Below are 12,296 nucleotides of genomic sequence, written 5' to 3'. Positions count from 1 at the left end.
TCACAACGCAAATGTCAAACTGACACTTTGCGCGCGCCCATTTGCGCTTGCTTCACGGTCCTACTTTTAAACATAATTGCGCCTCGTTACCGTGGTGAAGGTGTTGGGCCCCGCAATCGCTTGCTCAGCGCAGCTGCTGGCGTTCCGATGTGAGCTATGCACTTTTAAATCGAGATTGAAAACGCAATTCTTTAAAGCAAATTTTTGTGTTTAGTTTTGTTGTCCACCCCCGCACCTCCCAATTGAACACGGTTTGGTTCGGTACGGTGGGGAAAAAGTTCAACAGACTGTAAATACCGGCCGCTTTGAGTGCGGTGCGCCAACCACCACACCACGGCAGAGTGCCTCGCCTAATGTATTGTTGTATTTTTTTTATTATTTTGGTGCAACAATTTGTTTCAAACTCATAGAATTGTGAATAAACTAATTTGAAGAAATGTGCGATTGTTGCATCTCGGCGGGCTTCCCGCTGAGCATTAAATACACAGAACAGGGTTTGATGTGACCCAAACGTAAACACATTTTCCATAAGCCTGCTTAAGAGTTTACCTTTGTTTAAACAAATGCTGCTGGCAAACATCGCTCCATTCGGGTAACGATATCATGGCCCAGTAAATGATTTAATAATGACAGAAACAGACTTTGATATATTCCTCATTATTATCAGGCACGGTCAATCCACTGCTGGATGAAGGCCGCCCACCGTCTCTCGTGCTCCTACGATGTAACAATCCACCGGGCATCTGGGAATAAGTTGATTTCATTCGCTCCGTCTCATTCCCTCCTTCGGCTTGCATTCTGCAATTATTCTCTCGCCAAACCATCATCCCCATTTTAACGCGAAGGCTTTCGCGAGCAATATATTCCACAATACAGTTTTTGTGTGGTTTAGATCGCGTAAATATATATTGTGTCGTTAAACCCGCCACCATCCCACACAGCCAATGAGTAAAGTTTGTCGCGGGCCGTGTTTCTGCCCGAGTGCGATGATTTCATCTCAAGTTAAACGTGACGCATTTAAATCCCGTGTGCGTGTCCCTCTAACCCACGTGGCCTCCTGTTTTTGTCCAGCCTCAAGTGCGATCCCGAGCCTGCATCTCTGCATGCGTCGGTGCACTCCTCACGCTCATTTTTTCAATCCTCTACCCATGCGCATTCGTGCTTCTCATCATCCACCATCACAGGAGGTGATATGCACTTGTTGAAACTTTCTCACTTGAACACAAACGTATTAACATGCAAAACATAATTGCAGGCATCCTTAAGTTACCTTCGCATCGCAGGGGGAATGTTACATAGGCTTCATTGGGATGTTCACGTACTCAATGGGATTCCTAAATCGCGTGGACAAACGAACGCAGGGTAATGTATTGTATGCACATGGTTAATGCATAAACAAGACAGAGATCCCCCGTTTAGCCTTAGCGGGCTTTTGGGGGAAATTGCGGTTAGCTAGCACGTACCAAGATCAGCACGCCACGCGAAAAGGGTGGGTGGCTAGCACCACACATGGCCGCCTTTGTCTCCCTCGTGATGATGTTTACACACCACACCAGGTGCTAATTTGAGACTCAGTCGACCAAGAGGAGGCCCTGGACTGGTTCAGATTATCGTCGCTGGTGTTGGCCGTAAGCGAGAATTGAACTCGGGCGGGCGAGTTCAAAGCGCAGCGTGCTAACCGCTCCCCATAAAATGTATAACCACACACGCGCGCACACACTTGCCTCGCCGTCACGGACACGCACGGCGACACTGGGAACATGCATTAAGTTGAAAACGTGTATGTAAATAAGCATGGCTTAAAAAAACAAGCAGCATATTACAGAAAAGCAGACATCAAAAGTACGCTCCATGAAATATTTTTTCGTGCAAATGCAGCTTTTTTTATTTGAGTGTATAAATAATCACAGGTATCGATATTATTACAAAAAAACAACCAAAAGAGAGAGAGAAAATAAACTAAAATAGTGGTTTCCACAGCACCAGCTGACCACGGCAAATGTTGTACCTACCCCTTCCATTTACCGCAGCGGGGACTCATCGTGCATTCTCCCGTGTGATTGTGATGGGCGTTTAGTGGTTTCTTTGGCTCCAAACACATTCGCCAGACTCCTGGCCGTGATGTTTTGGATTTAAATCAAACTGGACACATGAAAGCTCCCTACTTTTTGATCTTCCACTTGTTTTGTTGTGGTTTCTTTATTTTATTATTACTGCGCACCGTTGTTATTCTCACTTTGCCTGCTTTATTAAAAATGTATTTCTTTCACGTGCCGATTCCCTACTGGTGTTTCTTATTTCTTTATATATATTTTTTACGATCCTAACGCCACTGCTCGCTTTGCTCCCCTTCCCAATCTCATCTCCGATTTCCCCCCGGAATCATTGGTTCAGTGCCCTTGCCGCACCCCCTCCCCCGCAACCCTCCCACCCACCCCCCCAATGAATCTCCCCCGCTCAGACGAACAAAATAACTCGAGCCCCTAAGCAGTAAACAGCATTTTCTCTTTTGTAAATTCAATACACATGCACGATGTGCCCCGAAAACTACTCTCAAAGTTAAATTGAATTCCACTATACATTAGAACACTGAACTATAGCCTCACCCAATCCAAAATAACGTACTTTTTTTCAAATGTAATGAAAATCCGTGTAATGTACACAGAGCTGTCGGTTTCTTGTCTTCGAAATTTGCCCCATATGTAAGTGGCATCGCTCGGCATGCACTAAGCAGTGTTGCGCTGCACGGAGGAGATGCACAAAGCACGCAAGATGCCACAAGATGCCCCATCACTCTTACCACTCCCAAGATGTCCCATCACTTCCCACCACTCCCTAAATGTCCCAATCACTCCCACGATGCCACATCACTTCCCATCATTCCCAAGATGTCCCAATCACTCCCAAGATGTCCCATCACTTCCCACCACTCCCTAAATGTCGCAATCACTCCCATCACTCCCAAGATGCCACATCACTTCCCATCACTCCCCAAGATGCCCCAATCACTCCCATCACTGCCAAGATGTCCCATCACTTCCCACCACTCCCTAAATGTCGCAATCACTCCCATCACTCCCAAGATACCACATCACTTCCCATCACTCCCCAAGATGCCCCAATCACTCCCATCACTGCCAAGATGCCCCATCACTTCCCATCACTCCCAAGATGCCACATCACTTCCCATCACTCCCAAGATGTCACAATCACTTCCCATCACTCCCAAGATGCCCCATCACTCCCAGTTAATACCGCTTGCTCAGCCTCGCCCAGCAGTGAGCACAAGGTTTAGTTTGACAGTCAATTTATTTTCTCCCAATTTGTTCTTCTTTTCACTACTCATTTCGTGAAAAGCTCCAGCGTGCTCGTAACAATGCGTGCCTGCCAATACGCTCGTGCACAAAGCAGGAAAGGGGGTGGGTGGGAGGCGGAGGGGGGCCACGGACGCGAGCCACCGAATATTTAATGCAGAAAAATAATAGATCACGACATTTCGATTGCAACACAAGCAATCGTCATCAGGTGGGACAACCACAGCAAGTCGTGATCTATTGTTTTTCTACCTACGTGACTTTACCGAAATAACCAAACAGTGTGGATTCCTGCAGTCACGAAAGCTTCAAATCAAGATTTAACGGAGAAACCTGACGTGACCAACGGCCGATTCGAAAGCGCAGTGCCGAATGCAGTTCAAGCTGACGTTGTTCCTCCATTTTTCTTTACTGCAGCAAAAGTCGCGATCATCTGGATTTAATTGCAACGCAGGCACTGCTGATAAAATGATGGGCACGTCCTTTCTCTTTCTCTCTCTCTCTCGCTGTCAGTAGGGCAAGCACCCGACAATCAGTAACTAAATCGCGAAGCGCACGGAGCATCTGATACCGTATATATTTGTGTTTATCAACACCCGTCTTGGTTGACGCGGTTCATTGAAGGCAGCCCTCGGCTCCGTGGCGTCACGACGTTGGCTGTCAATGCACGGTAGCAGCACCGCGACCGCGATGCATCATCAAATGGCGACGAGCGGCACGGGCTGGGCCGGCAAACGCCGCCAAGGAGACGCAGCGCCGCTGCCACCTCGATGCCCGCTACCTACATTTTTTTTGGGGTGGGCCGGGGTTTTCAGATCAGTGCACCGGGAGGGCAGGCTGGAGTGCTTTTTACCTCTTGACACTGCGACACATCGCCAAACTCCTCCTGGCCAATGTGGCCGGCCAGTGTGAAGTCTCCACTGGCCCCAGTGGAATCGAGCTGTGGCTTTACCCGTGCGTCATGGAGCCGTGACGCTACCTGCGGCACCCAACATCCTCCCAGACGAGAGCACCGGACTGAAGTTCAGCCACAGCGTTTTAGGTTCTTCTTCTTCTTCGTTTCTACACGATCACTGCGATGTGGGCTGAGGGCCATGATGGGTGCACACTCTTCCCTACAACGATCAACGTGGGTGTGCAACTTAAGCGCACGCACAAGGGCCCTGCGTGTGGGAACGCACAGAGGGCGCCGCTAAGCTTCAAGGAATCAACTCTTCAAATGAATGTTATCCGTTCAACAGACTGGTAGGCAATCACACAGGAGGTGGGGGACACGGAGTCGACAACTATTAAAATGCTGTTCTTGCATTCAGCCAAATCGTTGCCTGCCGTCATGCGACCTTCACATTACGTTTGCCTCTTGTGGTGTCACTTTTTTTTGCGTGCTTTACAAAATCTACGATGAAACCCCCTCCCTGGTTTCTTTGCGGACTGAGAACCGCGTGCTATTTTGTTTTGTTACACATCCACCCCAAGGCCCAGGCAAAGCATGGCAGAGCTTTTTGTCCAGTCGTGATGGTGAAATGATAGTCCCAGAAGTCACACGGCCACACTTAATGCAACAAATTAAAGCAACTTTTACAAACACCGTGGCGCCACAATGAACCCATGCAAGGCATTGCAATTAGAAACAGCAGACAATGTGATTACACATTTGTTTGGTACTCCTTTGTAGGTGCAATGATAGGAAAACACTAAACATCTTGCTTTATTAATTTAAAGCATATTTATTGTGGATAGATCCACTAAGATGCATATGTTGCTTACAGGGATGTCCAGCCCTCAGTGGAGAGAGAGAGAAAACAAACAACTCGTGTTTTTCTTGAATGATTTAGACATACAGATAAAACTTCGCCAAGCCCGTCAGTGGTGCTGCACTATAGTGGTGATTTAATTGGGGCACTGAGGTTAATACGCCACGTGAAATATGAAGTGTGGGAAGGCTGAAACACTGGGAGGGGGGCAGAACAGCCTTTTTGTTGTTGGAAGGATGTTGAAAAAAAAACCAGGATTCATTCTCTCTTCATGATATTGGACAGTGTTTAGTCTTTCAAGTCCATCATGAACCAACAACATTGCTCATGCACACAGCACACGCTGCTGCTACTGCTGCTGCTGCTGTGCAGGGTTTTCCCTGTTGCACTGCTCAGCTGCACGACTGTTGTTGTTTGGGTTGCACCGCACGTTGAGCGGCACAGTTTGTCCCTTGTTTGCTCCACGCCGGGAGACCGTGCCAAACAACATGCGGTGAAACCCAAGAACTCACCGGAGAGCTCCAGCGAACACGTTGCTATTCATCTTATCGGCACCACGCGGCTCAAACCTACGGTCAACACGCATCAGTATTCCACCATCGTCAATATTTCAAACATCAATATTCCAAAAAGCAAAAACCTACCAAAAAATTTCAGTGTGTTGTACGTCGTAATGATTTTTCAATGTTTTTTTTCTTTCCCCCCTGTGGCACGACCTAGCATTGGCTCGACACGGACGCCAACCACGGTGACATCACGGTCACACGGGTTGGCATTGAGGGGGGCAAGATCGGGCACGAATCTGGCTGGTTGGCACACCGTTTTTGGCGCGGCAGATTTCCCGGCGAGGGTCGCGAAGCAAGCCTCGCCTTTTGCCCCCCTAAAACTGCATGCCCCCCCCCGCCACCCAAGCGCAAGTAGGCTGGACGAGGAGTACAGCTCCCTCCGATTCCAATTAGCAGGCTTATCCTCGCCCTCCCCGACGTAACGATAGCCGGCATTACTGGCAGCTCGTGCAGGCATACAGCGCCGATGCATACCCATTACAGCGACGCCAGTTGCATGGCTGTGGCTTTCCGTCCGTTGAGAGCCTCCGGATCTCAGGGTTTAGGAAGTGTCCCAGAACCGTGACGTCTTAGCTGCATGCCAATTAAGTTTTTTTTTGTTTTACATTTTTTTTTCTACCCACTTCATTTCAGCTGATTTGTGCCGTCTCTGCCGCCACGCTGCACTCTTCCCAGAGAGGCGTATTCACGTCACACTGGGATGGACGGGCTTGTCTTCTATACCGCCCCCTTTGCGGTAACCACACTGACACAATGGAAACTTGCTATGCGTGAAAAGGGCTGGCGCCTCGGTCTCTAGTGTCATGGTCGAAAGAAAAGAAAACGCTCAACGCTCTACCGGTCCGCTAACTTTGCTCCCGTGTCACCCGTCGCACTAGGTGGAGAGCTCAATGGGTGCAAGTTCCATCGTCCAAACAACAACAACAACAACGTGGAGAATGGCTCGCGAGCATGAACAATTGACAAGTTGATGAACCGTCCAGCCCTAATTAGGTGTTCTTAAAATTTAGCGGAGGCACAAATCATGGTTATGGCTTTAACATGATGACAATATGCAATCATAAATACGTTTTTAATATTAAACATTTTAAAAAGGTCCTTAAGGTAATACACTCTACATTAGGATAGCTATTGATAAGTATGCACCTAAGTAAAAAAACATGTTACATTTTCATAAAGACTAAAAGATGCAGTGTCTGCACAAAAGTGAAGACACGATTGTGTTCGAGAGGTCAGCGATAGAACGAGACACATACATAATGTCAGGCTTCACACATATTATGAATGTAAAAAAATGAAACAACACAAAATAATGACAACAATGCATTATTATTATTATCATAGTGCTTATGCCGTTATTGTTCACATGAATAGGGCATTGTGTGCCGTGCCTGCCGAAATGTCCGTTCCTCGACTGCTTTTCCATGTCTGGAACCCCCTTTAACCAAATCTCCAATTTCTCACTGAACCCCGGAAACGCATTGACCAAACTGCTCCAAGGCGATATGTGGTACACGGATAACGGTGACATTACGGCCCGTTTAATAATCGTCGCAATAATAATACTGCAATGCTAAAAACGTAAATATGTCTAAAATATGACGACACAGATACAACGGTGGCCTTGTGCACTCAGGCACATAGCACGAGTGATTGTAAAACATGCAATTCATACTTTTAACTGGGAAAATGCTAAGCTCACTCACACCTGGAATAATGCAAGCATTTGACTTTCATTAATGTCCCTTCGACAAAGGTATTTTTTTTTAAGATCGGCCAATAAAAGCTGATGTTCTCCTTCCACCCCACAGGTAGCGAAAGTCTGAGCTACAGGTCCAAATCTTGTTTTCGTTTCCAAGAAGCCAGGGCGATTCTTAGAACATTCAAATTGTACAAGGGTAGTCAGTTAAACATGAAAAAAGAAGCTAAAATTAAAAAAAGTAAAGTTTTTTGAGCAAGAACTACAGGCATTTCCCTTTTAATGTTCACCTACACTGTATTCAAAACATGAATATACGAGGACCATAAATCCCACAAACTAATTACAAAGGGTCCTTTAGTGAACAGTCGCTCAATCTTGCTCTAACTCTCCGATTCAAAATCAACTCCATGGGAGTCCTCACGATAATTTCAGCATTGGTCAAACTTTTCGTGGTTCACTACCACCTGGTTCCCCATTTTGGAAATACATACATGCCTCATTTATTTTTCCATCCGCTAATTCAGATTACTCTTCTGCCGTTCCCTCCGTGGGTTGTCTCCCGGTGATTATTTCAAGAGGTTTCCTCATCGTTCTTCCAGCCCTGTTTCACAATTTTCTTCATCTCACTTGGGTGGGAGTTGTCGAATCTTCTTGGCCTCATATGCTGGATCGGTAACTTGCAAAATGCAGCAACTGTTCACCCTCCAAATGCAGTAGTTTCAAATATCGTCACTTCACTTCCCGAATTTGAACGAGTAATTGCTCACCGCACTTCAGAAACCTAAAAGATAAAATACAAACCGTACGTTTTTCTTCAAGAATTATTACTTTGTTACTTTTTCTCCTTTTTTTGTCTTCAGTACTTTTCAAACGTTTGCGTTCATTGTTCTTGTATTTTTTGTGTGTCCATTTTTCCTCTCTCGTTTTAATACAAATCGGTACAGTATCCAGCGCTGAAACACAACGGTGCTAAAACGCGAGCAGCGACGCGGTTTTCCCACCGGGCACCAAAAAAACCTCCACGGATCGGCGGCCGCCGGCTCGCACTGCGATGGCGTCTTCGGCGTCCGCCACCGCGTGCGGGAAAGGCCAGCGGCGCGGCGACGGCGGCCGGCGGAGGGCGGCGGCGGCGCCGTCAATCCTCGGCCTTGCCCTCGACCGTCGCGTACAGGCCGGCGAGCTTGCCGAAGCGCGGCCCCCAGTTGGCCAAGTAGTCGTAGCAGTGGTCGGCGTCCGGGTCGGCCCCGGCGCCCGAGGAAGAGGCGCGTGACTCGAGCGAGGAGAGCGAGCCGGCCAGCGAGCCCTGGCCCTCGTAGGCAAAGGCCTGCAGCGAGTCGTAGGGGGGCGCCTGCGGATCGCCGTCGGCCCTGCGCAGCATGTCGAGCAGGAAGCCGCCCATGTCGCCGCCGGCCCCACTGGCGATGCCTCCAGATCCCGAGCCAGAAGACGGAGCTCCGGCCACGCCGAGCACGAACCCGGGGCTGATGCGGTCATCCCACACCCTGCGTGCCACCCAGGCGATAGACAACGAAACTCGTGAAAAAAATACTCATACAAAATAATAAAACACGTTAACGACACTGCTGTGGCTTTGGTGAAAGATCGCCATTCTGGGCGTAATTAGGGAACCAAAACTTAGAGCGAGTATGATGAATCCACCAAAAATCTGCAAAAAACAAATACCCTTTCCAAAATGGGTGGTTTTAATTGCTCACGAGGAACCCCGATTGATGGATATCCGAATTACATCTTTTTTAATCATCTTCTGAATTGTTCACATTTATCGACACATTTTTTTATTTTCATCATAATATTACTGTTAAAAGTACTTTTTTTTAAAGTTCGGTTTGTTGAGCTGTTGTTCCACTTTCAACCTGAGAGTGAACAAGTCGCCGATTGTGGAGGCCTCGTACACACACGGCGAGGCGGCGCCAGCGCCACCACTTGGTATACACCAAGGTAGGACAAAGGCACGTGCACCATACAATTAAACAGATACCGAATTGTATGTATGCATGCATGTTGAACTTCTTTCGCACCATACGTAGCCAACCGTGCTAATGGGAGGTGCAGGGGAAACGAAACACAAAAATCCATTCGAAGTGAATGAGTTTTTTTTATCTAGATTTGAAAGTGCACAGCTCCAGTGGCTTCCTCATGTTAGAAGGAAGGGCATTCCAGACGGCCGCAGAAGCGCATCTGAAAGTGTGTGGTGCGGTGACCGTCTTTGTTTAATGGCCAAACAAAATCCGCTGAGAGGATGACCGGAGCTCGTGTGATGGTTTACTCTCCTTGACGACATTATATAAAGTTATTGTGGTTCATTTGTGGCCACCAATTTGTGTGTAATGACTGCGACCTTATAAGGTATTTGTTTGGCAACATGAAGCCAATGCAGTTTGGCGAGCGCTGGACGGACATGGTCGGATCTTAAATCGAAATATAAACAATAAAGGTTCAAATGAAAAAAAAACCCACCATACACATGGTTGATAAAGCCGCAGTTTTAATTATAGATATGATGTATTTAGACCATTAAAATTACATTTTTTTCAAATGAAGGAAAACTGAATTTGCAAGTGAGGTCTTTGTAATGTGTTTGATTTAACAAGGTAAAAATCTGCCAAGTAGGTACATTTTCCATCACAACTGTCGCGGCTCTGCATAGTTGAATCGTGATTTTGTAGCTCCAAAATGTGGGCATCACCACCCCCTCCCTCTTACACCGGGTCCTGCCCCCCCCACTCTCTCCCACGCCTCCTCCCCAGCAGCTCCCTGCTGCACCGCTCTGGCTCCCGACCTGTCCACTTCTCTGCCACGCTTCAGGCCGGATTCCGTTAATCGTGTTGGGCGTACATGCCCCACACAAGTGACTTCAAGTAAGACGTGTTTTATCGATATCCCCAACGAGAGTTCACAGAGATTAAACGTCCCATATATATAAAGAGCACATCAGGACGATTGCATAAGGAGGATTTAACCGATGGAAATGTTTGGGGGTGTTGCGGGCAATTTTTTTTGTTTTTTAATGATCCATCATGCCTTTAGGCACACAGTGGGCAATTCTTACGTGGAATGTAATTGGGCGAGTAATGACGATTTTTCAGCGGACTGCTGAGCTGCATTGGCTTCCGGTTGCCAAACGAATACATTATAAAGTCACACATTACACACAGAGTGCTTGCCACTAATGAACCACAACACCTTGCTGATCTCGTCAAGGAGCCCCGGTCATCCTCGCAGCAGCAGCAGCGACTTCTTGGCTGGCCATTGCACAAAGACGGTCACTGCATTGCGCGCTTTCAGATGCACTTCTACGGCCGTCTGGAACGTTCTTCCTTCCGATATTAGGAAGCCACTGGAGCTATGCACTTTTAAATCTAGATTGAAATCTAATTTCTTCAAAACTGCTTTTTGTGTTAAGTTTGCTGTCCTTCCCCTGCACCTATGATTACACGGTTGTCTACAAACAGTGCAAAATAAATTCAACGTACGTACATAAACAACATGCAGTTGTTCGCCAAACACCCCTCTTACCCCACCCACTTGAGAACTCGCTTCAGTTGAGAACCCAGTTTAACCACAGATTGAGTCCAGGATCTCAGTAGTATCAGGTCGCTGACCTTTGAACCAACCGTCCACCTGTGTTTGTACAGAATGGTCCAGATGTATTGTGACCCCCAATCAATTGACCCCGAACTTTAAAAAAATATTACGTTTAAGATCATTAAATGGGGGTCGCAAGACATCTGGACCAACCTGTCCAGTGTTTACCATCTCATCTGTGTGATGTCTCAATGTTACACGTACGCTTTGTACTTTTTGTTTTCTCAATGAGCAAAAAAAGGTAACATCAGAATTTCCTTTGCTTGCAAATAATTGATTTGCACGCGAACAAATTCAACGGGTCCATCAAGATTTGAATCAGCGAATCGACCCATCGTTACATGCCTTGTTGGCAATGGCACGTAAGATTTCCACATGGACTTCTATTTAACGTAAGAGGTTACAGTTTAAATTTTAAATTTCCACGAGGGCTCACATTATCTCCGGGCCCAGACTACCTTCCCAGGAGTATTTGTAAAAGTGATGACTTGGTGATTTTTAAATCTTGCCTAATAGTCCATTAAGATTACAATTAACCCGTGTTCGACAAGGTGATAATATGATTTCATGCTTGTAATATAATTTTCACAACCACTGCTTTTTAAATGTTTCTATTTAATCACCATAATCTCAAATCGTGAAAAGCTTTATCTTGCTCCTTAGGGTATTTCAGTGACTTTGTCAGACTAGTTATTCACAACCACTCAGGTTTCATTTTTTCCACCTTCACCAATCAACCGGCAGTAATGTAATTGACCTAATTTATCTTCCACCCCAATTATATATCAATTGTGCTATCGGCAGCACAATGTCACAAGATAAGGACATTTACATTAAAAAAAACGTGGATGGCAGAACGTCTCCCATTTATATGCTCTGCAAAACGTTGTTTATCTTAATGTGAAACAAAGCAAAAAATTACATTCTCAGTGCTGGAATGAACATTAGAGTTCTGCGAACAAAACCAATTTACATAAAATTCATTTTTTCTGTAGTCGTTGGCTGTACTTAAGAATGTAGTTTAACCACAGGCCTATGAAACCTGAGTTTGAAACCAGTAGGCTCAATGGCCACCTAAAACATGAACCACGTGGCCAACCACCAGCCACCTGACCACCTAACGACCCCCTCCTCCAATAAGCCCACACCTGGTCTTTGTATGATTGTAGGAGGATGAATAAAGTCAAGATTTTAATGCCAGGTGGGTCAAGACACAGAGGCACAACATGCTGCCATCATGGACTGTAACAGATGATGAGATTTGTGATCATTCTTATGACAATGATGATGATGACAGCGCCTATGAATCACTTTCGATCTTTTATTCCAGATTTCCTCAACACAGGCCCAAACG

At 46.4% G+C, this 12,296-nt stretch overlaps 1 protein-coding gene across 3 annotated transcripts in view; it reads right to left on the bottom strand.

Moving 5' to 3' along the window:
- Positions 1-1,857: 1,857 nt before the first annotated feature.
- The window catches only part of LOC116945961 (cadherin-7-like), a 130,463-nt gene continuing 120,024 nt past the window's right edge, over positions 1,858-12,296 (bottom strand). For all 3 annotated transcript variants that reach the window (XM_032960690.2, XM_032960689.2, XM_032960691.2), the window contains one exon: positions 1,858-8,838. In XM_032960690.2, coding sequence (XP_032816581.2) covers positions 8,472-8,838 — 367 coding nt within the window. In that variant the 3' untranslated portion in view covers positions 1,858-8,471. The remainder of the gene's footprint in view (positions 8,839-12,296) is intronic.

Source organism: Petromyzon marinus, chromosome 25 (genome assembly GCF_048934315.1).
Source record: "Petromyzon marinus isolate PM22_M1 ecotype Great Lakes invasive population chromosome 25, UKy_Petmar_22M1.pri1.0, whole genome shotgun sequence".
In the NCBI taxonomy this organism is placed as follows: domain Eukaryota; kingdom Metazoa; phylum Chordata; class Hyperoartia; order Petromyzontiformes; family Petromyzontidae; genus Petromyzon; species Petromyzon marinus.
The sequence above is the reverse complement of the archived record's forward strand: the minus strand, read 5'-3'. Positions and strand labels throughout refer to the sequence as shown.